Here is a 21806-nt window from a genome sequence, read left to right as displayed (position 1 = left end):
TCAGCATTTGCGGCTAGTTGTATGTCCAGTTTTTGGATGTTTAGTTGGGCCTGGTATTTTGTGAGTATAAATTGAGCGGTGCCTTAAGTGGCCACAGGCTTGCCTATGTGCCCAAGTTCTTTGAGCGCTTAAGTTTTGGGATGCCTAGGTGCTGGGACACTAAGTGTTGGATGCTTTCGTATTTTTGGACGTACAAAAAAAATCCAGCTAGACGCATGTCTCCAGCCGCCACTTCATCGCACTGGCGGCCATAACGGTGCCTAAACCTAACCATCTTTCTCTATGCACTGCCTGTCATATTTGGGCTTCTCAGCCAGGAGTGCCCACTAACTTGTGCCAGCATTGCTAGGAGGCTCAGGATGAATTGCCTCCTGATTTCACTGAGCCTGGTTCTTCCCAGCCGGATATAGGCCTGGGTACAGACAGCTTGAGTGGGATGCCTGATTTTGGAACTCCCCTAACTGGTTCCTCAGCAGGGTATGGTAGCTCTGTATGCACGCCCCAAGTGCTTCCTGGGAAGGATGCTTCTAACTTTTTATGGGTACAGTTTTTGGGTTTTGTTTTTTTTTCCAGGGATTTCAGTCCTTTCTCCAGACACAATCTTAACTCACCAATGCTCCCAGGACAGAGATGCAGTTTGGAACCTTGCCGGGCCCTACTGTTAAGTGCCCAAGTACTGCTAGTGACAGCAGAACTTCCCGATGGAGGTCCGGATGGCATGGCTGATGACACAGATCATGACTCCCTTGAGGATGGTGAAATTCCTCTAGGATTAGAACTGTATAGAACTGTGCTATGGTTCTTTCATAAGGATGAACTGCCAGCTTTGATTTTCCCAGACCTTAAAGCTACTCAGGATCCTTGGGGCAGCTGCTGTATTTGAGCTAAAGGAAAATCCCATTTTGGTTTCCTTGCATAAGGCCTCTTGTTTTTTCCCCATGATGGAAGCCATTCAAGAATGAATTGATCTTCAGTGGAGCACCCCAGAGGCTAGTTTCAAAGGGGGGTCTGGTTTTGGAAGGCCTGTACCCTCCAGCTCCAGTGGCAAGAGAGCGTTTACATTTTCCGAAGGTGGATGCACTTGTGTGTGCAGTCTCAAAGCAGACCACAATCCCTGTGGCAGGAGGAGCGACCTTGAAGGCTGCTCATGATAAAAGGATTGAGACTATCCTTAAGCATTGGATGCTGTAGCAATGACCTTGCAGATTGCTTCTTGTTCCCTGGTGGCTCGATCTTGTTTGCTTCTCTCCCAGGAGGTCAATGACTCCAGGGCAGTTATGGAGCCAGCTGCTGTTTTTCTGGTGGTTGCAGGCTGTGATTTGGTCCACTCTTCAGCCAGATGAGTGGCTTCCATAGTAGCGGCTAGGTGTCAGTTATGGCTGAGAAATTGGTCGGCCGATGCAACCTCCGAGGCTAACCTTACCAAATTGCCCTTCAAAGGCTCACTATTATTTGAGAGCAAGTTGGAAAAACTGGCCAGTAAATGGGGCGAATCTCCACTTCCTCATTTACCAGAGGATAAGAAGCAGGCGACACGCTCACTTAATATGAGAGGTCTTACTAGAGAATCCAGGCATTTTTGTCCCTATAGGGGAATGACCCTCCAGAGAATTCAACCGTTTGACCGGTCTCAGTCCTTTTGTCCCCAACAGCCAAGAAGGGACGTGGGTTTGGGTAGTGGCTCCTCCCAAGGTTTGCCAACCCACCTCTGGCAGCAAGAGATAGGGGGAGCTCTCTCTCTCTCTCTCTCTCGCTCTCTCTCTTCTATCAGAGGTGGGTCGAGATCATATTGGATTAATGGGAAGTGATACAAGAAGGATATGTGTTGGAGTTTCGCAGTGCTCCACCACAGAAGAAGCAGGCAGTAGAAACTACATTGACAAGGCTCCCTGGAAGTGGTCCTGTGGGTGAGGGCGCATATGCGTCCTCTTCAGCACTCCCTGCTGTCTCAGTGGAACCCGCAGTCTCAGGACTATTTGATTTGGCTCCTGTTGCTGATGGAAGTATCCTCCCAACTGCAGTGGTGGCTGCAGGCAGATCATCTACAGAAGGGAGTTTCCCTAGCGCCTCTGGACTGGCTAGTACTGACTGGTTGGGCAGTTCACTCTCAGGAGCTAACAGCGCAAGGGCACTGGAATACAGAAGAGTCTCTCTGGAACATCAATCGACTGGCAGCCAGGGTGGTCTGGTTGGTATGACTGCAGTTCAGTAACAGGCTGCAGGGTCAGTCTGTCTGGATAATGTCGGATAATGCAACGACCGTGGCTTACTTCGATCGGCAGGGAGGAAACGAACCAGCAAGAGTCGCAGGAGATAGATCAGCTTATGGAATTGGGCAGAAGTGCATCTCCAGATCTCTGCCTTGCACATCACAGGAAAAGACAATGTAAGAGTAGACTTTCTCAGGAGGGAGAGTCTGGACCCAGGAGAATGGACTTTGTCGGATGAGGCATTTCAGCTGATTCTGGATCGCTGGGTTCTACTGTTCCTAGACCTCCTGGTGACTTCTTGTAATGTAAAAGTTCCATGATTCTTCAGTCGCAGAAGAGATCCCATGTCATTAGGTATCAATGCAGGAGTGGCCAGAAGGCAAGTTGCTGTATGCCTTTCCTCCATGGCCTATGTTGGGCAGATTGATCAGAAGGATTGAGCACAATAGAGGGATGGAGTTCTTGGTGGCTCCGGATCGGCTCAGGAGTTCATAGTATGTGGATTTGCAGTGGCTCCTGTTGGATTCTCCCCTTCAACTTCCAGCACACAGGAACCTGCCAAGCCGGGATCCAATTCTTCACAAAGATCAGACTCTGTTTTTTGTCTTATGGTATGGTCCTTGAGAGGGCTCGATTGGTGAAACGTGGATACTCTGTGACAGTGATTTCCACCATGCTTAGAGCTAGAAAGTTCTCTACTTCCTTGGCCTATGTACGAGTTTGGCGTGTTTTTGAAGCCGCATTATATGCCACACTGGACAGGGAGAGAGATTCATCCACATCTCTCTCCCTGTCCAGTATCGGCAGGGAAATTGATTCAAGTGAAAATCCAAGATCACCTTCAGCAAAAAGGATGGAACTGTTCGCAGCTGTAACATCCCCGGAGTCACTTGCAGAAACTGTTCCCAACAAGACAAAGCCTGCAGTTCGGAAATTCTACGCATAGAACAAATTGCCATCAGAAACACGTCTTCAATGTAAGTAACCTCAAGGAGAGGCTATGCAATGGTCGAAAGGTAGGACCCGCCAGAAAATCCAAAACTATATTAAGACTCTGAAAGGGCACCAGGAACCACAAGGGAGGACGAAGATTCTTCACCCATTTTAAGAACTGGGTCACATCTGGATAGGCTGACAAGGATTCACCTGACCTCAGCAACAGGCAAGAGCCTCCACCATACCTTCAAGGAATTAAGGACCAAACCCTTAATCAACCGATCATGCAAAAAATCCAAAATGAGCAGGATCTTAACCGAACAAGGATGAAACCCTCATTTCTCATACCAAGCCTCAAACACTCTCCAAACCCAAACATAGGCTAAGGAAGTGGAGAACTTTCATGCTTGTAGCTAGGTGGAAATCACAGCAGTGGAGTGTCTATGCTTCAGCAATCGAGCCCTCTCAAGGGCCATATCATAAGACAAAATCGAATTTGCTCTTCGTGAAGAATAGGCCCCTGCCGCAGCAGATCTCTGAGGACCTGATAATCTGAGAAGAGTCCACCAGGAGTCTCTGCAGATCTGCATACCATGGCCTCCTGGGCCAATATGATGCCACCAGATTCACCATCCCTGAGTATCTCAATCCTCCGAATCACTCTGCCCAACATGGGTCATGGGGGAAAGGCATATAGAAGCTTGCCTTCTGGCCACTCTTGCATGAGGGCATTGATGCCCAAAGACTTCATATCTCTCCTGCGACAAAGAAGCAAGGAACCTTCGCATTGTGTGATGTCAGCAAGTCTAGAAATGGGAGGCCCCAACAGCCCACTACGAGCTGGAACACTTCGTTTGACAATTCTGATTTTCCTGAATCCAGACTTTGTCTACAGAGAACGTCGGCTCTTCCATTGTCTTTTCCTGCAATGTGTGAGGCTGTGCTCTCCTGAAGTTGTACTTCCGCCCATTCAATGAGTTGGGCTATTTCCTGTGACACTTGCAGGCTCTTGGTTCCTTCTTGAGGATTGATGTAAGCCACTGTTGTTGCATTGTTCGACATTATTCGGACCTCTCGACCCTGCAAGTGGTCAATGAATCGCAAGAATGCCAAACGAATGGCATGGGTTCCAGCCGATTGACGCTCCATAGATACTCTTCTGTGCTCCAGCTCCCCTGTGCTGTCAACTCCTGACAGTAAGGCCCCCCCCCCCCCCAACCTTGCAGGCTCGCATCCGTCATGAGTACTAGCCAGTCCAGTGTTCGAAGGGGAATGCCCTTCCTTAAATGATCCACTAACAACCACTACTGCAGTTGTATGCTGATCTCCACCGATAAGTGAAGTCATATCAAGTATTCCTGAGACTGTGAACATATGCAAGCAGTGTGTGCTGAAGAGGACTGATGTGCACCCTTGCCCACGGAACTACCTCTAGGGTGACTGCCATCAACCCGAGTACCTGTAAGTAAGACCACAGCATCAAGTGTATTGTTTGTGTCAATAGACTCACCTGAATCATCAGTTTCTGAATGCGGCTTTCCAATAGGAACATTCTACCCTGCTTTGTATCAGAATGAACACTGAGATATTCCAGTGTCTGGGATGGCTGCAGATTGCTCTTGCCAAGATTTTCCACCTGACTTAGTTCCTGTAGCAAGGAGATCACATAGTGTGAGACCTGAAGGCTCTCTCATACTCTTGGCCCAAATTAGCCAATCATCTAAATACGGGCCAGAATGCCATTTTTTTTTCTCAACATTGCTACTACCACCACCATGACCTTGGAGAAGGTTCTGGGCACAGTGGCCAAGCCTAAAGGTAGCGCTCAAAACTGATGATGGAACTCTGAAACTGTTGATCCAACTGGATGTTAATATGCAGGTATGCCTCTGACATATCTAGAAACTTAAGAAAATTAACGAGAGATTGTAAGAATCTCAATACAACATACAAAATTAATATGTGAAATTTATTTTATTTTTGTACTTCACATCTTATGTCCTTGATCTTTAACATGTATTCAGATGGTCCAGAATGCAATGGCTAGAATCCTCACTAACACCAAAAAAAGGGAACACATTACCCCGATCCTCCAGAACCTGCACTGGCTGCCTATAAAATTCAGGATACACTTTAAAGCACTCATGATGATTCACAAGGCTTTACACAACATCTCTCCCCTCAACCTAGCTTTTCGACTACAGCAGCACACCTCAGAGAGGCCGATCAGAAGTGCATACCAGAACATGCTTCACGCACACCTGGCAAAAACTTCACTGAGGAATCGAGCTTTGTCCACTGCAGGGCCCCCTCCCCTTTGGAACCGGCTTCCACCGGACTTCCGCCAAGAACCTTGCCTAGCAACCTTCAAAAAGAAGCTAAAATCATGGCTATTCACCCAAGCCTTCCCTGAGAGCTAAAACTTGATGAAGCGATAAATGTTATCCAATCCACTGTACATACCTTTCTGATTTTGTACCCTGTTTCAGTTAATCTTGCTTATGAAAGTTTCACTAAAAGTTCCTTTGTCAACATGTTACAATATATTACGCCCCTGAGGTGACAGTTCAGTTTCCATGTAAACCGGTGCGATATGTATTGTATACAGGAACATCGGTATATAAAAATTAAAAATAAATAAATATTTGAACAATTCTATTGATAGATGTTAATGCCTGTTTATGAATACTTCCTATGTAACCTGTCATTATTTGTTGATTTATACCTATGAATGTCATTATTGTAAATGCTTGTGATCTTCACATGGAACAATAGGCATGTGCAATCATTTTTCCCGAATTAGGCAATGTCAACGAAATTGCCTAATTCGGAATGGTTCGGGAGAACTGAAAAAAGATTGAATTTTTTCTGAAATTTCGGAAAAAATTCATTTTTGAGTTAGTACACACTAACCTGGCAGAGTTAGTGTGCACTAACCCGAAAATTGGGATCCCGAACCGTGGGAAAAACGAAATTCCCGCAGGGGATCTCTGAAACGAAGCCTGACACGAACTTTTTTCCTGAAGCACATCTCTATATCTCTAGATTGTACTGTTATTATCACAGAGCATAAGGTTTCCTTGTGGAAACAAGTTAATGAGGTTGACTCCCTTGAGATCCAGGATGGGGTGAAAGGAACCTTCTTTCTTGGGTACAATGAAGTAAATGGAATATTGGCCCATATTTATTTGTGACAGTGGGCACTGGGATCACAGCCTGTAGACTGAGGAGCCTTGACACTCCACTGCCTCTCTTCTGTGTAGAGTTGCAGGGAGACACCATGAAAACATCCAAAGGAACGCTGAGAAACTCCAGAGGATAGCCATCTCTTATCACCTCCAGAACCCACTGTCCTAACATGATCTCGTCCCACCTCTGATTTAAAAAAAAAAGCAACTATTCCCGCATCATGCTTGGAAGGGCCAGCCTCAGAAAAATCAGTTGGAGACCACTCTCCCTGAGCCTCCAAGCAGCACTGACACAAGTTAGAGGGGATGCCAGGCTGTGATGCCTGAATGTTGCTGCTTGACATAAAGGGTAAGGCACTTTAGGCTTCTTTCCTACTATCACTATGGATGAATACCTGTTAGGAGCATGCCTCCAAAAGCATCTGACAATTGTGCTCCCAGCTGCACATCCGCACAAGTGAGCCTGGATAAAGCACTCAAAAAAAAACAAGGTCTGTCCCATAAACGCCCAAAATTTAGTACCCAATACGCGGTCCAGGTAGGTGCCCATCTGTGCACACACCCAGGCGCACAAGCGCAAACCAACATCGGATATTGTTTTGCGGCAGATTTGTGTGTAGAAAACTGCGCGAATGACACCACGGCCTACCACGTAGTGTCTAAGTGAAGCCTGAGAGCAGGGCCTAGCCAAAACGGCTGCTCAATCCACCAAGCTGCCCCAGAGATGGGTATGGACGTTGGATCGGCACACCAAGCTCAGAGACTAAAAGGGGAATGGAATCCTTAAAATTAACTCCCCTTCTTTTTATATATTTAATCTTTACCTGAGCTCAGCCCATCCCTGCCGTATACAGAATCGGAGGGAGAGGGCAAAGGCCTTCGCTGAGCTCTGCTTCCTTCATCTGCTAGCCTCTCAGCTGTTTGTCTCTGTATAGCTAAGTTCACGGTAGAAAACCAGCTACTGGACCGAGGCACTCTACTGAGGGAAGGGATCCATAGATATCACCTCAGTAAACCTCATCTGAGGGAGGGACCATAAGGTAGAGCAAGGCAAATTAATTTCCTCCTCCTTTCTCCTTCTAAAACTTTTTTTTTTTTTTTTTTTAATCAATCCCCAGTAGGGAGATGCATGTCCACCATCTGCTGGAGATTGAGAATACTGGCGGGCTGATGTCAATTAGGGGTTTATGTACTGTGATCTCAGCTTTGCTCCCGTCTCGTTCTGTAGATAGAGGTGCATAACCCACTGGTGTGGATTAACTTGTCTGAATGCTAAGAGAATTTATGCTGCTTTTGGAATTACTTTTTCCTAGACAAATGTCTCCAGGAACTGTTCTTTTGTCATAACAAACATATAGGCCAATGCAATAAAGTGTTCACGTTTTGTACAGGTAAACTTTACTTTTGATGCAGGAAGGTGTTTTACCTCCACAAAATATGCATTTAAAAATGTGCGCTCAGCGCCCTCTCGTAGAAATTCCATGCAAATGATATTAAGCAGAGAGGTGCACTGGCTGAGCGTACATTTTCTTAACGCTACAATCTTTACTCCTGGTCAAAAGTGGAGTAAAGTCACACAAAGATAAATTTAGCTAGGGCAAGAGAACATTGTAGAAATCTCCTTTGTGTGACTTTCCTCCCTCCAAATCATGTCAGAACTTCACCGAGATCTACTGTGCTGTTCACACGTCTCACTCTGCATGTAAAACTGGTCCCCAAATCCTAGATCACCACCAAATCCTCACCTCTAGTTACTAGCTGGCCCTCCTATACGGGCCAATACAGTAAAAATTGCGGGAGAGCGGGCAACCGCCCGCTCTCCTGTGCGCGCAATTCAGTAAGTTTATTTAAATTAGGGGCCATGGTAAAAAGAGGCGCTAGGGACACTAGCGCGTCCCTAGCGCCTCTTTTTGGACAGAAGCGGCGGCTGTCAGCAAGTTTGACAGCCGACCCTCAATTTTGCCGGCGTCGGTTCTCAAACCCGCTGACGGCCACGGGTTCGGAAACCGGACGTCGGCAAAATTGAGCGTCCGGTTTTCAAGCCGCAGGCCCATTTTAAATTTTTTTTATTTTTAACTTTTTTTTAACTTTTGGGACCTCCGACTTAATGATATTAAGTCGGAGGGTGCACAGAAAAGCAGTTTTTACTGCTTTTCTGTGCACTTCCCCGGCGCTGGCAAAAATTAACGCCTACCCTTGGGAAGGCGCTAATTTCTTAAAATAAAATGTGCGGCTTGGCTGCACATTTTACTTACTGTATCGCGCGGGAATGACTAATAGGGCCATCATCATGCCTCGGGGGGGTTGGACGCGTGTTTTTGAAATGCTATTACCCCTTACTATCGGCCTGATAGTGATATAAATAGTTGACTACTATGAAAGCCTTATAGTCTCTCGCTCAGCAATGCCTGTCTGGGTACTTCGCAAGTAGTGAAGTACAAATATTGCGGGGTGCGAAAACTTTAATGCGCGTGTTGCGGTAAGTCTAAAACTATAGCCATGCCCCTTTTCCTTATCGCGGGCGTTATTCATGCAAAAATTATCGCATTTTGATAAATCTAGGCCTAGGTTGGGGCACAATAAAAGATATACTCCTATATGCTGTCTCCTGTTTAGCTCTTCCCCTCCTGAGTTTTAAAAAAAAGTGTTCAGTCTGTGCTGACCACACATTTTAACTCCTGATGCATTAGTTTACTGTATTGGGAGTTTAAAAAAAAATTAACCTGCACACTAGAGTGTGCGCTGAAATTCATCGCACAGCTCTTAACGTACAGGTTATTGCATCTGCCTGATAGTCTTATATGGATTTATAGGGCAAAAGAACTGTGAATCTGAGTGATTCAGCATCTGTAAGCATGCAAGTGAGATCTCCCTAAAATGAGCACTTTTTGATGGTCTTATGTAACTTAAATCAGACAAAGAAGAAATGACCCCAATATTTTGGGGGCATCCAAGTAATAGGAACAATTTAACAAAATGAAAAAACTAAATTATCACTTGCTTTTCCCACCTTAATTCTGATTTCGTTTTCCATCCTCAAGAAAACAGACATTTTATATAACTAGATACTAACACAATTCTGGTGGCTTTAATGCTTCAAAATACCACACTGCATAGATTTTTGTGTGAGATTTGGATTTAATTAATTTGCCTTTCCAGACTTGAACTGAAGGTGAGTTGCCTTCATGTACAATAAAAGGGCCTCATTTACTGAAAATCTTTCCCCATAGAGTCAGAATGGAAGAAAAGCCTCAAATCAGACCCTTAGCTTGAAGGGTAAAGAGTTTGTCCAAGGTCACAAGGAGCTTTGATGGGAGAAGGAGGATTTGATTTCTCTGGTTCTCAGCTCACTGCTCTAACCATTAGAATAAACCTACAGCCCCTGAAATAGTAAAATTTTTATATGCTTGTCAAAGCTAAACTGACAAATCTTTAACATTGGAATTGTTTCTACTTAATGTACTTTTTTACTGCTAGAAACTTATCCTTGAATGTCTGTGATCTCTTTTCTCCATAGGCATTAGTATGTAGCTCCTTCGTCCCTATTTATTGTGGTCTAATCCCACCTTCGTTTCGAGGCGAGGTAAGTCTGCCTTGTCTTGATAATATGTTCAGTATTTTGTCATGTTTCCAAAGAGCTTCTGAGAAACATTAAAATTACTGTTCTTATCTTTTATCCATGTTTATAAAGCCAAAAATGATGAGCCACGTAATCCACAGAAGATGTTTCAGATCATGGCAGTGCGAGGCTGTCTCATTCTTACCTCATCAGTTTCTTCTGCCTTCATTGAAAGGTCTCAGCTTAATGCATTCCCCACCTCACACACAACCTGCCTTCTGAGATTAAAAATTGGACTATGCCTTTTTTCCGTCGATAGCAGGGCTGAATTAGCCATGCTGTCTGGGAAGCGTGGCGACCCCCAATAGGCGGAGTTTCCTCAGTGAGTCACAGAGCTTTGACTCTGTGTGACTGCGCGGTGATTTTCCCGCGCGTTTGCCCTCTTCTCCTCAATTTCTTTTTTTCCGTGAGCCAGTCGCACATGGGGTTCTATTCCTCAGACAAATATTTTCCACACAGGAAATCTTTTCGAATATCTTCAAATTTTTTCCATCCGGGATGGCTCCGAAGCCATCCGTGTTTAAATACTGTCAGCGTGGCAAAGTTATGTCCATCACTAATGGACATAACTGTTGCTACATCTGCTTAGGCCTGACCACAAATAAGCCGCATACAGAGACTGTGGTTGGATGTCACCGAGGGCCCAGCGTCAGCATGCTGAGAAAATGGAGAGACTCCGAATGAGCTCTTATGCCCCATCAGCCTCCACACATTCTTCGCTGGGACCAACAAAGAAAGGAAAAGCGTCCACAAAGAGGGCCTTCTCCCTTAGACCATCTGAAACGCACTGCGCCGTTCCAGGTACTGGGCCTGGGTTTGACAGATTCTTAGAGCCCCCCAAGAAAGCCGGGGCGCTGGCAGGGATACCTTACCAGAAAGGAGTTGCGGGTGCGTCAATCGGGCCACAAGGTCTTGCACCCGATCAAAACCGTTTTACGGCGCCAAAGGCCTCGACGCATTCAAAACAGAAGATCGGCGCATCTTCAGCGCACTCGACGCCACCTGTGCGTACGGCGCATGACAAACATTCCAAGCCTACGACGCACTCCAAACGCCAGAAGCCAACTAGAGCACAGGCGACGCAGGACTCTAGGTCACTGACGCCATCAGGCTGAGAACAGCAACCACTGCCCTTAAAAAGGTCTCATAAGGAAAAACACGCCCATGGAACCTCATCCACTCACTCTGGATGTTCCACAACACCAAAGCATCCACGTGACAGCCCAGAGATAAATATTGAGCTCCTTGCTGACCCAGAATCCCAATCCTCGAAAGGGACATCATTCAGTGGAGGTTCTTTTTCAGATTTATCCTCTGTATCTCGCACCAAAAGGTTGTCTCCTCAACTGCAGGTACGTCTTATAAAAAGGCACAGACCATCACCAATCATTCTGCCTGCACCTCTGCTCCAGAGAACGACTCCACAAGATATATTATTGGCTGCTTTACCTACAAGGCCATCCCCAACGCCAGGGCATTTATCACCACAACCAGAAACTCTGGCATCCACAGCCATGACAAGGATTTCGCAGGCTTTAAGTTCATTTTTTGAAGATCTGGAACATGCAAAATCGAATCCACCAGTGGAGTCTCCTCCACATTCTCCACCTCCATCGCCTGTCCCTATGCCTACTGATCCAGCTGACATTCCTTCACTGGCTCTCCCACTCAGTCCGGGTTCACAAATAACTTCATCCTCCCCAAACTCCTCCATGGGAATGCCGTCTGACCCGCCGGAAGGTTTACCAGAACCTTATTCACCGCCGGAAGACCTTTCAAATGCCAAATTCATAGAGGTGGGGACTCTTCTTAAAGTGGAAACAGGGAAAATTCCTAATCCTAGGGCTGAGATGATGGGAATTCTTAAAATCTTTGAGATGCCGGGCGTCCTAAGGAGAGGTCGCAGCAAAGTTGGCTCTGCTAGTTTGTATTTCTACTGTGATTTCCATGCCACATACCAAGAAGAAAGGCAGGATCCGACAGGATTCCTTCATACCTGCCGTGATGACTCCCTCTCAACCCATGATAGTGGGCTTTTTTGCTCCGATTATGGTTTCTACTCCGGGAGAGAAGTCTGCGGGGTTGCCGGGCTGGGAACACGCCGAGACACTCCAGGATATACAAACGTCGTTGAGCCCCAGAGTGCCCGAGATGCCTTCTCCTCCGACCCGCAGCAACAACCAGGACAGGGGCGGGCCTACCTGCCTCACGGCATTCGAGATGGGTGCGGCAGCGGAGACAGGAAGAGGTTTGTCTGCTGCGTGTGCAATTGTAGACAGCACTATGGCAATGGAGGAACAACAGGATTTGAAGGCCCTCATGGAGGAACGAGCCGATAAGATGCAAAGTGCTATCTTTTCTAACCAAACGTGGGAAGAAGACTCTACCAACAAAATCGTAAGAATTTCGGAAGTTTGTCAAGGGGACAAGGTAGGCACTAACTTCATTCAAAAATTGGTTAAGCCACCCGAAATAACTTTAGAAACTGTATGGAGTGCCCTGGTAATTTTAGAAAAATCAATAGCCTCGTTAACTCAGGTGCTAATAAATAACCAGGAGAGCATTAAAAAGATTCAACCCTTGGTAGCTCAGCATGAAGCCAAGATTAAAGATATGGATACTAAAATTGAAGTGATGCAAGAAGTACAAATGAATCTAGTGAAATCTGATTTGGAAACAACTAGAAAGATTGAAAATCTGGAGAACTCTCAAAGATATCTGAACCTAAGAATTTTAAACTCCCCCCCCCCCCCCCCCCAAGTGAGGCTGATCCCGTTAAGGGATCAATTCAAGAAATACCTAATTGAAATTTTGCAAGTTTCTCCAGAAGCGGTTCCCCCAATTGCAAATATATACTATACAACAAAGTCAACAGTGGCTAACCCACCCTTGAATATTGATAACTGCTTTTCTCGAAACATCTATGGAGGAGCAAATTGAGTCTCGTGGAACAGTCTTGATTTCCTTTGTTTTCACTACGGACAGAGAGATGATTTTAAAATGATTTCTGCGAAACAGAAAAGATGTTCTACGGGCAAAAGATTTGGATGTTTCCGGATATTTCCAAAGCAACACAAACCCGGAGAAAAAAGATGCTTGAGATGTCAGGAAGCAAGGTTGATGGGTGCTAAGATAACTATAAGATAACCCTGCAAATGTGTTCTAAATTGGAATAATGCTTGCTACATTTTCTTTGAACCTGATCAATTACGTGTATTTTTGGACAGCCATAAGAATGAGGCTAGTGAGGCCTATGGTCTCGAGCTAGAAAGAATGTATAGTATTCTCCTTAAAATTCCTGAAATTTAAATTAATGTAAAGATAACATTCTTTTATATCTTGGATCTCCCAAATTTCCGCTTAACAGTTAATATGGCCTTATCCCCTCATTCGGTCCTGGAGGGCGTCCTGCATAAGATGTGGCAAAACCCCTTTTCCACAACCGCTGCATCTCGTAAAACAGATCTGAAGTACAGGATGAGAAATTCTACAATTTATGAATCCACACAACTCCATTGTGATGGAATCGGAGTTAGCAAAAGCAAAACATTCTAAGTTGTATGCAAATGCTACTCCTGGCCGAGATAAATGTTTGGATGGTTTTGGCCAAAGAGTGTACCACTCCGCAATGTTGTCCACAGAAAATACAACATCACCAATTTTACATGACACAATATCTGTATGAGTGTTTTCAGAAGTTGCTCCCTGTTTGCCTAACGGAAGATAACACCCTCCCACAGCCCTTCCTAGACATTGAAGAAGGTCTACGGCACTTTCTTAGATCAATCTATGAGGCTTTTGAATCCTCTGCAAGAGCTTCTTCTACAGCCATAGCAGCCAGGCCCCTTGCCGGGCTATAAAAGCAAGTGCAATTCGTGATGATGTTCACGAAAAATTGGCAGACATCCCATGCATGGGCAATAATAAATTTGGTGACAAGTTCGGGGAAACGGTGTCCCATCTAAAGGAGCAGAGCACGGGGGCTCTCTCCTCTCCTCTCCTCCCCGGACACGCACAAACCCCATCAAAGGTTCTATCCTCAGACTCCAGAAAGTTTATACCTGACAGATCTCAGCAATAAGGTCAACCAAGGCATTCCTCGCAAAACCCACTCAATCAAGGGGCAGGTCTCGTCAACAACGACAACCAAAACAAGCAATTGCACCGCCACAAAAGCAGCCACCTGCTTTTTGAGTGCCATAGAGCCACCACCACCAGCATTTATAGGAGGACGTCTATATGCTTTTTTTCTCAGCAATTGGGAGTGCATCACCGCAGATCAATGGGTGCTCAACATAATCAAGGAAGGTTATCGCCTGAACTTCTCTACCCTCCCATCTCTTCCCCACATACTTTTTCTACGGAGTACATCTTCCCACTTATCCCTCAACGCAGAGGTTACGAATCTGCAGATTCAGAAATCTATTCAATCAATCCCACTTCAACAACAAAATCAGGGATTCTATTCCCAATACTTCCTCATGTCAAAGAAGTCGGGGGGCGGGGGTCTCCGTCCCATTCTGGATTTATGAAACAACCAACATATTGAGAAAGAGAAGTTCAAGATGACTTCGCTCGAACATCTTACCGCTGTTACAACCCAATGATTGGCTATGCTCCATCGATCTGAAGGATGCCTACTCCCATATACCCATGCACCCATCTTCGTGGCACTACCTCTGTTTTCAAGTTCAGAATGTGCACTACCAATACAAAGTTCTGCCGTTTGGCCTGTCCTCAGCCCCAAGGGTATTCACAAAATGCTTAGCAGTGGTGGTGGCTCATCTCGGACAACTTTCAATCCAAATATTCCCTTATCTGGATGACTGGTTAATAGTGGCATCGGATCCAAATATGCTACGCATGATCAACTGTCTCCAGACACTGGGGTTTCTCACCAATTATGAGAAATCACATATAAACCTACGCAAACTCTGCAATTCATAGGAGCTATCATCAGTATCATACAAGACAGAACCTACCTTCCCCGGGGCAGAATGCAGATGCTTTCTGGCATAGCTCAGAACTTATTCAGCCAAAATCAAGCATCAGCACATGAGGTTCTTCAACTTTTGGGCCACATGGCGGCAGCCATCCATGAAGTTCCCCACACGAGACTCCACATGCGCCGCTTACAATGGGGCCTCAAAACTCAATGGTCACGGTTCCTGCAGCCCCTCAACTCCAGAGTTCAACTCACCAAGCCAATGAAAGCAGACATTCAGTGGTGGCTCTCTCCCAGCAACCTATCCTTAGGAACTCCCTTCAGGTTGCCCCCTCATCAGGTAACGCTCACAACGGATGCCTCCAGGAAAGGATGGGGAGCCCATCTTGATGACCTAAAAACTCAGGGAATTTGGTCTCTGCAAGAATCCACGTACCAAATCAATCTCCTAGAGTTACGCGCAATCTGGAGGGTGCTTCAGACCTTCTCTTCTCAAGTGCAGGGAAAACGTCTCATGGTGTACACAGACAACCAATTTGCCATGTTTTACATAAACAAAGAAGGAGGGTCCGTTCATGGATACTGTGTCGAGAAGCGATTCGAATACTCCAATGGGCAAATACAGCCCAGGTATCCCTCCAGACCACTTACCTTCCGGGTCTGGACAACATAACGGCGGACTGCCTAAGCAGGATTTTTCACCCACACGAATGGACTTTAAATCGAGATGTGGGGCTTCCCAACAATAGACCTCTTTGCCACAGAAATCAATCGTCAGACGCGGATCTTTTGCTCAGTCTACCCCAGCAAACTTCGATATGCCCCGGATACCTTCCTCATCCCATGGACGACGGGCTTTACTGTATGCCTACCCTCCCATACCACTCATATCCAGAACAATTCAGAAATGCATTTAAGACATAGTGGACATGATCCTTATAGCTCCAGCATGGCCATGACAATGGTATGCATATCTGATAAGACTTTCCATACGCCCACCAATACCACTGGAGAACCATCCGCAGCTTTTAACACAGGAAGGGGGCTCCCTCCTCCATCTAATGAATCAATTTCTCCATCTCACGGCGTGGAGATTGAAAACAAATATTAAACCATCTGGGCCTACCTCCTCAAGTAGAAGATATCCTCATCGCATCAAGGAAGCCTTCAACCAGACATAACTATGGTGGCAAATGGCATCGCTATACTATGTGGTGTACGCCATGGAACCTAGATCAGTTCTCCTCCACTGCCATACAGCTACTGGAGTATCTTCATAAGCTTTACCAAACAGGTTTAGCCACGAGTACATATCAGAGCTATTGTAGCTTTTCATCACTCTCATAATGGCCTGCCCATCTCTAACCATCCTTTGATCTCCAGATTCAGGAAGGGCATGCTTCGCCTCAGAGCACCAGTGACAAAACCACCTGTGCCATGGGACCTGAACATTATCTTGGAGCAGCTAATGCTGCCCCCCTTTGAGCCATTAGACACCAATCACATAAAATACTTAACATGGAAAAGTTTTCCTAGTGGCCATCACATCAGCTAGGAGAGTAAGTGAATTCCAAGCCTTAGTTCACTACTCCCCTTATTTAGAATTCTACCATGACAAGGGTACCCTTCGTCCTCACCCCACCTTCCTAAGATGGTCTCCGCTTTCCATCTCAATCAAACCATCACTCTGCCCATTTTCATGCCAAAGCCTCATACCAATGGTCGTGAAAAACTTCTGCATTCACTGGACTGTAAACGGGCTCTAGCTGGCCATTCTGTGTTCTGTTGGATTTCCTGAGGGTTTACTGGTGTGGCCCATAAATATTCTTTGACTGGCTGGAATCTGGACTTAATTTTTGCCTACCTCTGGTTTGCGGACCGCAGCTTGAGGGGACTTCCTGATACGGGCTTCAACGGTGACGTCAGGAGGAGGAGCCGGATAGGCTTTAAAATCCAGCCTACGGCGACGGCTAAGCCGCGCGCTGCCAAGGGGCGCGCGGCTTGTCCCGGCTTAGCCCGGCTTTGAACGGCTTCGAACGGAGATTAACGACCAGAGCGGCCCTAGAGAACATTACAGCTAAGTACATTAAATTGTTGTCATTCTGTCACAGTCCTGTTTGGGTTTATTCGTCATGCCTCACACCAAGAGGAAGGCGAAATTAAGGGAAAATATGTCGTATCTACTCCTAATAAATCGATACAGCCCAAAATTGTGGACTGTTTTCAGATTCTTGCTACACCAACCCCAGAGAGGGCCGCTAATGGAACAGACCAGGAGCAGGAACTGATCCATTTGGCCACAGAGGCATCGTTAACTCCTGGGGCCCCAGAGAAACCTGACCTACCCTCTACGAAAGTTGTTGAAAATCAAGCCTCATTATCTGACTCTGTTAATACATCGGGTGAAATTGTAAATGTTTCTAGAATATCTGGAATAGAGGAACATAGTCAAGATAAATTAAGAGTTAACTCTTCTGAGTTAGTAGAAGGGGATATTGGGCCCTTTGAACAGAATAGAGAGAAGGAAGGAATGTTGGGTTGTACCTCAAAACTTTACTATTGAGGAATTAGGCATTATGATGATTAATATGCAAAAGTCTATCAACAATCTTATGTTAACAGTTCAGGATGCTATGAAAAAAGATACAAACACACAGGAAAAAATTGAAAAACTGGAGAAAAATGTAGATACATTTGATAAAAAAAAACTGGGGGATATCCATAAGGTTCAAGTAAACTTAATAAAATCAGTGGAGGAATATGAAGGGAAAATTGAAATGTTGGAAAATCAAAATAGAAGACTTAACCTGAGGTTTTTGAATTTCCCTAAAACCCATCTTGCAACATCAATAGATTTACTTAACAGCTATTTAAAAAATATTCTAAAAATTTCAGAAAACTCTTTACCTTCAATATTAAAAAGTTATTATTTACAACAGCTATCTGGGGAAAAAAAAAGAGGAAGGTAAAATGGAGGTAAATTTGACTGATTTCCTGGAAAGATCGTTTGAGTCAAAAATTGATACAAGGGCAACCTTGTTGGTTCAATTTTCTTCTCCCATAGAGAGAGATACAGTGTTAAGATTACATTTTAAACATCAAAAGTGTGAATTTTATGGATATCCCATAAGGGTATTTCCTGACGTGGTTCGTTCTACTCAGATTCGTAGAAAAAAGTTTATAGAAATGCGGAATGAAGTTATACAGAAAGGAGCACAATTTAGCCTAAAGTATCCCTGTAAATGCTGCATTAAATATAAGGAAGCTAGATATGTCTTTAACTTCCCAGAACAACTTAGGTTGTTTTTAGACTCTCATTCCTGACTCTTTTCTCTCTATGTTAAAGGGGGGTAGTATTTAGAAGGTGTGGTAGTGACAGCAAAGTTTCTTTTTTCTGATGTATTTCTTATGATAAGCTCCAATTGGTATTGGCTGTAAATGCTCTCCAGTTTTCTTATGATTTCCTCTTATAGGATGGTTTCATCCTATTTATATTTTCTGTTTTGTAAAAATTTGAAATGCAATTAAAAATAAAATTAAAAAAAAAAAAAAACGGGCTCTAGCTTATTATAACAAAGGACTCAATCTCTTATGAGACCTTCTCAGTTCTTCCTTTCCTTTAATCCAAATGATCCTGGTTAACCCGTCACTAAGAGAACCATCGCCAGTTGGTTATCACAGTACATTCTTTTTTGTTACAAAAAACGATCGATCAAACTTCACAAGAAGCCTCAGGCGCACCAAATGCACGCCACTGCAACATCAGTTGCCCACTTGAATAAGGTTCCATTACTGGACATCTGCAAAGCAGCAACTTGGTCGTCCATCCAAACCTTCACATCACACACACACGTCTACAACAGCAAGCGATGTCTGATGCAGCGCTGGCACAGCAGTCTTCTTGACTCTTCAAAACTGATGAGACTGGCTACTACCATATGGGTTGCTGTCCTGACCTAAAAAAAAAGGGGGGGGATACTAAAATTGACACAACTCAGGAGATTGGGATTCCCAGACAGCATAGCTAAGCAGCCTTGCTATCGCGGGGAAAAAGTAAGTTTGCTTACCATATATGGTAGATAGCAGGATGAATTAGCCATGTGATCCCCCCTGCCTCCTCCCTAGACATTCCCACAAAGGACATCTTTTTATTACCTCTCGCTTGGCAACAAAGAAACTGAGGAGAAGAGAGCAAATCCGCGGGAAGATCACCGTGCAGTCGCACAGAATCAAAGCTCTGTGACTCACTGAGGAAACTCCGCCTACTTTGTCGCGACGCTTCCCAGAAAGCATGACTAATTCATCCTGCTATCTACGGAAACACCGTTAATGGTAAGCAAACTTGTTTTTTCAAAGGGTTTTTTTTTTTCATTGATTCTATGCTTTTTAAGGTAATTTATGGTACATTCACTTTGCAGCTTAGTATTTTGACAATTTTGAACATTTGACTAGTAATGTTGACAAGATACTGTTTTTGTGACTCATAAAACATTTTTTCTTTCACTCCCTGATATAGAAAGAAATCTGGATCTTGCTGTCCTTTCTAGACTAGTTTGCTTTCTCAGCATGCACCTATAATCATCTGTTTCCAAGTTGCCAAATCTTTCTATTTCCAGTTGCTTCAGGATTCTTCAGCAGTCTTTTTCATGCTTCTTCCCACATTGTTATATGAGATGAGCTTAAATGTAGTATGAATGATACTCTAGAAGTTTGAGATGGCTGTATGTAGGAGACTCTGGTTTGGTTTTCAGGCCCAGATTCTGCTCACCAGGAAAAGAATCTAGGCGGCGTCTTGGATAATATGTTGAAATCCTATGTGTGTGGGTGGCAGCAGCCAAGAAAGCAAATAGAATGCTAGGAATTATTAGGAAAGGAATGGAAAATAAAAGAGAAAATATCATCATGTCTCTGTCTCATTCCATGGTGTGACTGCACCTTGAGTATTGTGTGCAATTTTGGTTACTGCATCTCAAAAAAGATATAGCAGAATTAAAGATGGATAACCAAAATGAGAGAGGTGCTGGAACAAGTTTCCTATGAGGAAAGGTGAAAAAGGTTAGGGCTCTTCAGCTTGAAAAAGAGATGCATGAGGGGAGATATGATGGAGGTCAATAGAATGAGAGAACATGTGCAGAGAGATGCAATATTTTAAAAATGCCAGAAAAATATTATGATACATTTTTGTCTCACAGCGTTATGTAGATGGTGGGATCAGTGACAACTTACCTCAATATGAACTAAAGAACACCATCACCATTTCACCCTTTTCTGGAGAAAGCGATATCTGTCCAAGGGACAGCTCCACAAACTTCCATGAAATGCGTCTTACTAATACAAGCATCCAGTTCAGCCTAAGGAACCTTTATCGCCTAACTCGAGCACTCTTCCCACCAGAACCAAAGGTAAGGAGCTGCAGCTGTATGCATATGTTTCCTATGGTTGCACATTTTTAATGAATTTTGTGAGCACAAATCACCCAAGTGCTTCATTAAAATTCAGTTTAAAACTATGCAAATTGTTTTAAGATAATTCAAGTTGGCAGTTAGAATAGATGGTTAATTTCTTCTTTTCATGTTGATATTTTATTCGTGATGAAATATTAGCTTTTAACAGTTTTTGAAAGCTGTTCTCTTAGCCACTGCTTCATTAATGAAGCAAAGTAAACTAGAGTGGTTTTGTGCCATTTCTTATTAGAAACACCTCACAGCCATTAATAGCCATGGGATTTCTTTTGTATACACTGAATTTTTTTGTGATACTTTAAAGCCTCAGAATTTCCAGTTCTTGAACTACAGCATAAAGCTGGAAAAGGGACTTCATATGCATTCTTACCTACTTCAGTATAATCCAAAGAGTCAGAGTTGTTATGAAATTCTGTTTAATTAGAAACTGGATCGTGATGAATATTCTATTGTTCAGAAGTCTGATGTAAAGACAGTTCCTTGGATTTGTAGCCTGTGCTTCCAAATAATGCTCAAGGTGGCTTACAGCTTTGTCAGTAATTAAGTCCCACCCCCTAAATCTAAGTGGGTACTAGAGGCAATAAAAGATAAAATGATTTGCCCAAGGTCACAGGGAGGATCAGTGGGGTAAAGTGGGATTTGAGCCTTAGTTTCCTTGGTTCTTAGTCCATTGCTGTAACCATTAGGCCATGCCTTCTCCCTGATTTTCTGTACTTTGTTTGGAGGTAAACTTTTAAGACCAGATTTTAAAAACTTACGCACGTAAAACCCCGGGGTTTACGCGCATGGCCAGGCCTTGCGTGCGCCGGGCCAATTTTGAAAGGTCCCAGCCACGCGTGTAAACCCTCGGGATGCATGCAAGTCCCGGGGCTACCAAAGGGGTGGGCCGGGGGAGTGGGACGGGGCTAGAAGTGCCCAGCACAGCAGCCATTTGCTGCTCCAGTGCGAACTGGGAGGGAACTGGGGGAGGCCCTGATGCGTCGCCGTGCGTAATTGCATTAGTCTATCCCCCCTCTTGCGCGCGCCCCCACCCGAAATTTTATAACATGCGCTCGCATGTTATAAAATTGCGCGTCCATGTGTGCCCGCCGGGTAGCGCGCACACGTTACACTAAGGGGTAGATTATTAAAATGTAATATGCAACTGCTGTTGCATCTTTCATATTAACATATAAGAACAGCTTTAGTTAAACAAGATTGCTCCCATTTGTTTTTTGGGGGTTTTCTGTTTTGGTTTTTTTTTTGTGAATCTTGTTTTTTGTTTTTAACAAACATAACAAATGTGTTCACAGGTGCTTTGGGAGATGTGCCAACAGGGATACAATGATACACTTAGGTTCCTGAAAGAAAACAGTATGTTCCTTTATCTTTTTTGACACTATTTCACAAGTGGATTCATTGGTTTGACAGAATGATTGGGAGGGCAATGAGGTGTATATAGCAGGT

At 44.5% G+C, this 21806-nt stretch overlaps 1 protein-coding gene across 4 annotated transcripts in view; it reads left to right on the top strand.

Annotated features, from left to right (window-relative positions):
- The window catches only part of LOC115090693 (patatin-like phospholipase domain-containing protein 2), a 124956-nt gene that overhangs the window by 22265 nt on the left and 80885 nt on the right, over positions 1–21806 (top strand). For all 4 annotated transcript variants that reach the window (XM_029600126.1, XM_029600125.1, XM_029600127.1 and 1 more), the window contains 3 exons: positions 9852–9917; positions 20091–20300; positions 21653–21713. In XM_029600126.1, the coding sequence (XP_029455986.1) occupies positions 9852–9917; positions 20091–20300; positions 21653–21713 (337 nt within the window). The remainder of the gene's footprint in view (positions 1–9851; positions 9918–20090; positions 20301–21652; positions 21714–21806) is intronic.

Source organism: Rhinatrema bivittatum, chromosome 4, assembly GCF_901001135.1.
Source record: "Rhinatrema bivittatum chromosome 4, aRhiBiv1.1, whole genome shotgun sequence".
In the NCBI taxonomy this organism is placed as follows: Eukaryota; Metazoa; Chordata; class Amphibia; order Gymnophiona; family Rhinatrematidae; genus Rhinatrema; species Rhinatrema bivittatum.
Note: the sequence above shows the minus strand (reverse complement) of the source record. Positions and strands in the feature narration are given on the sequence as shown.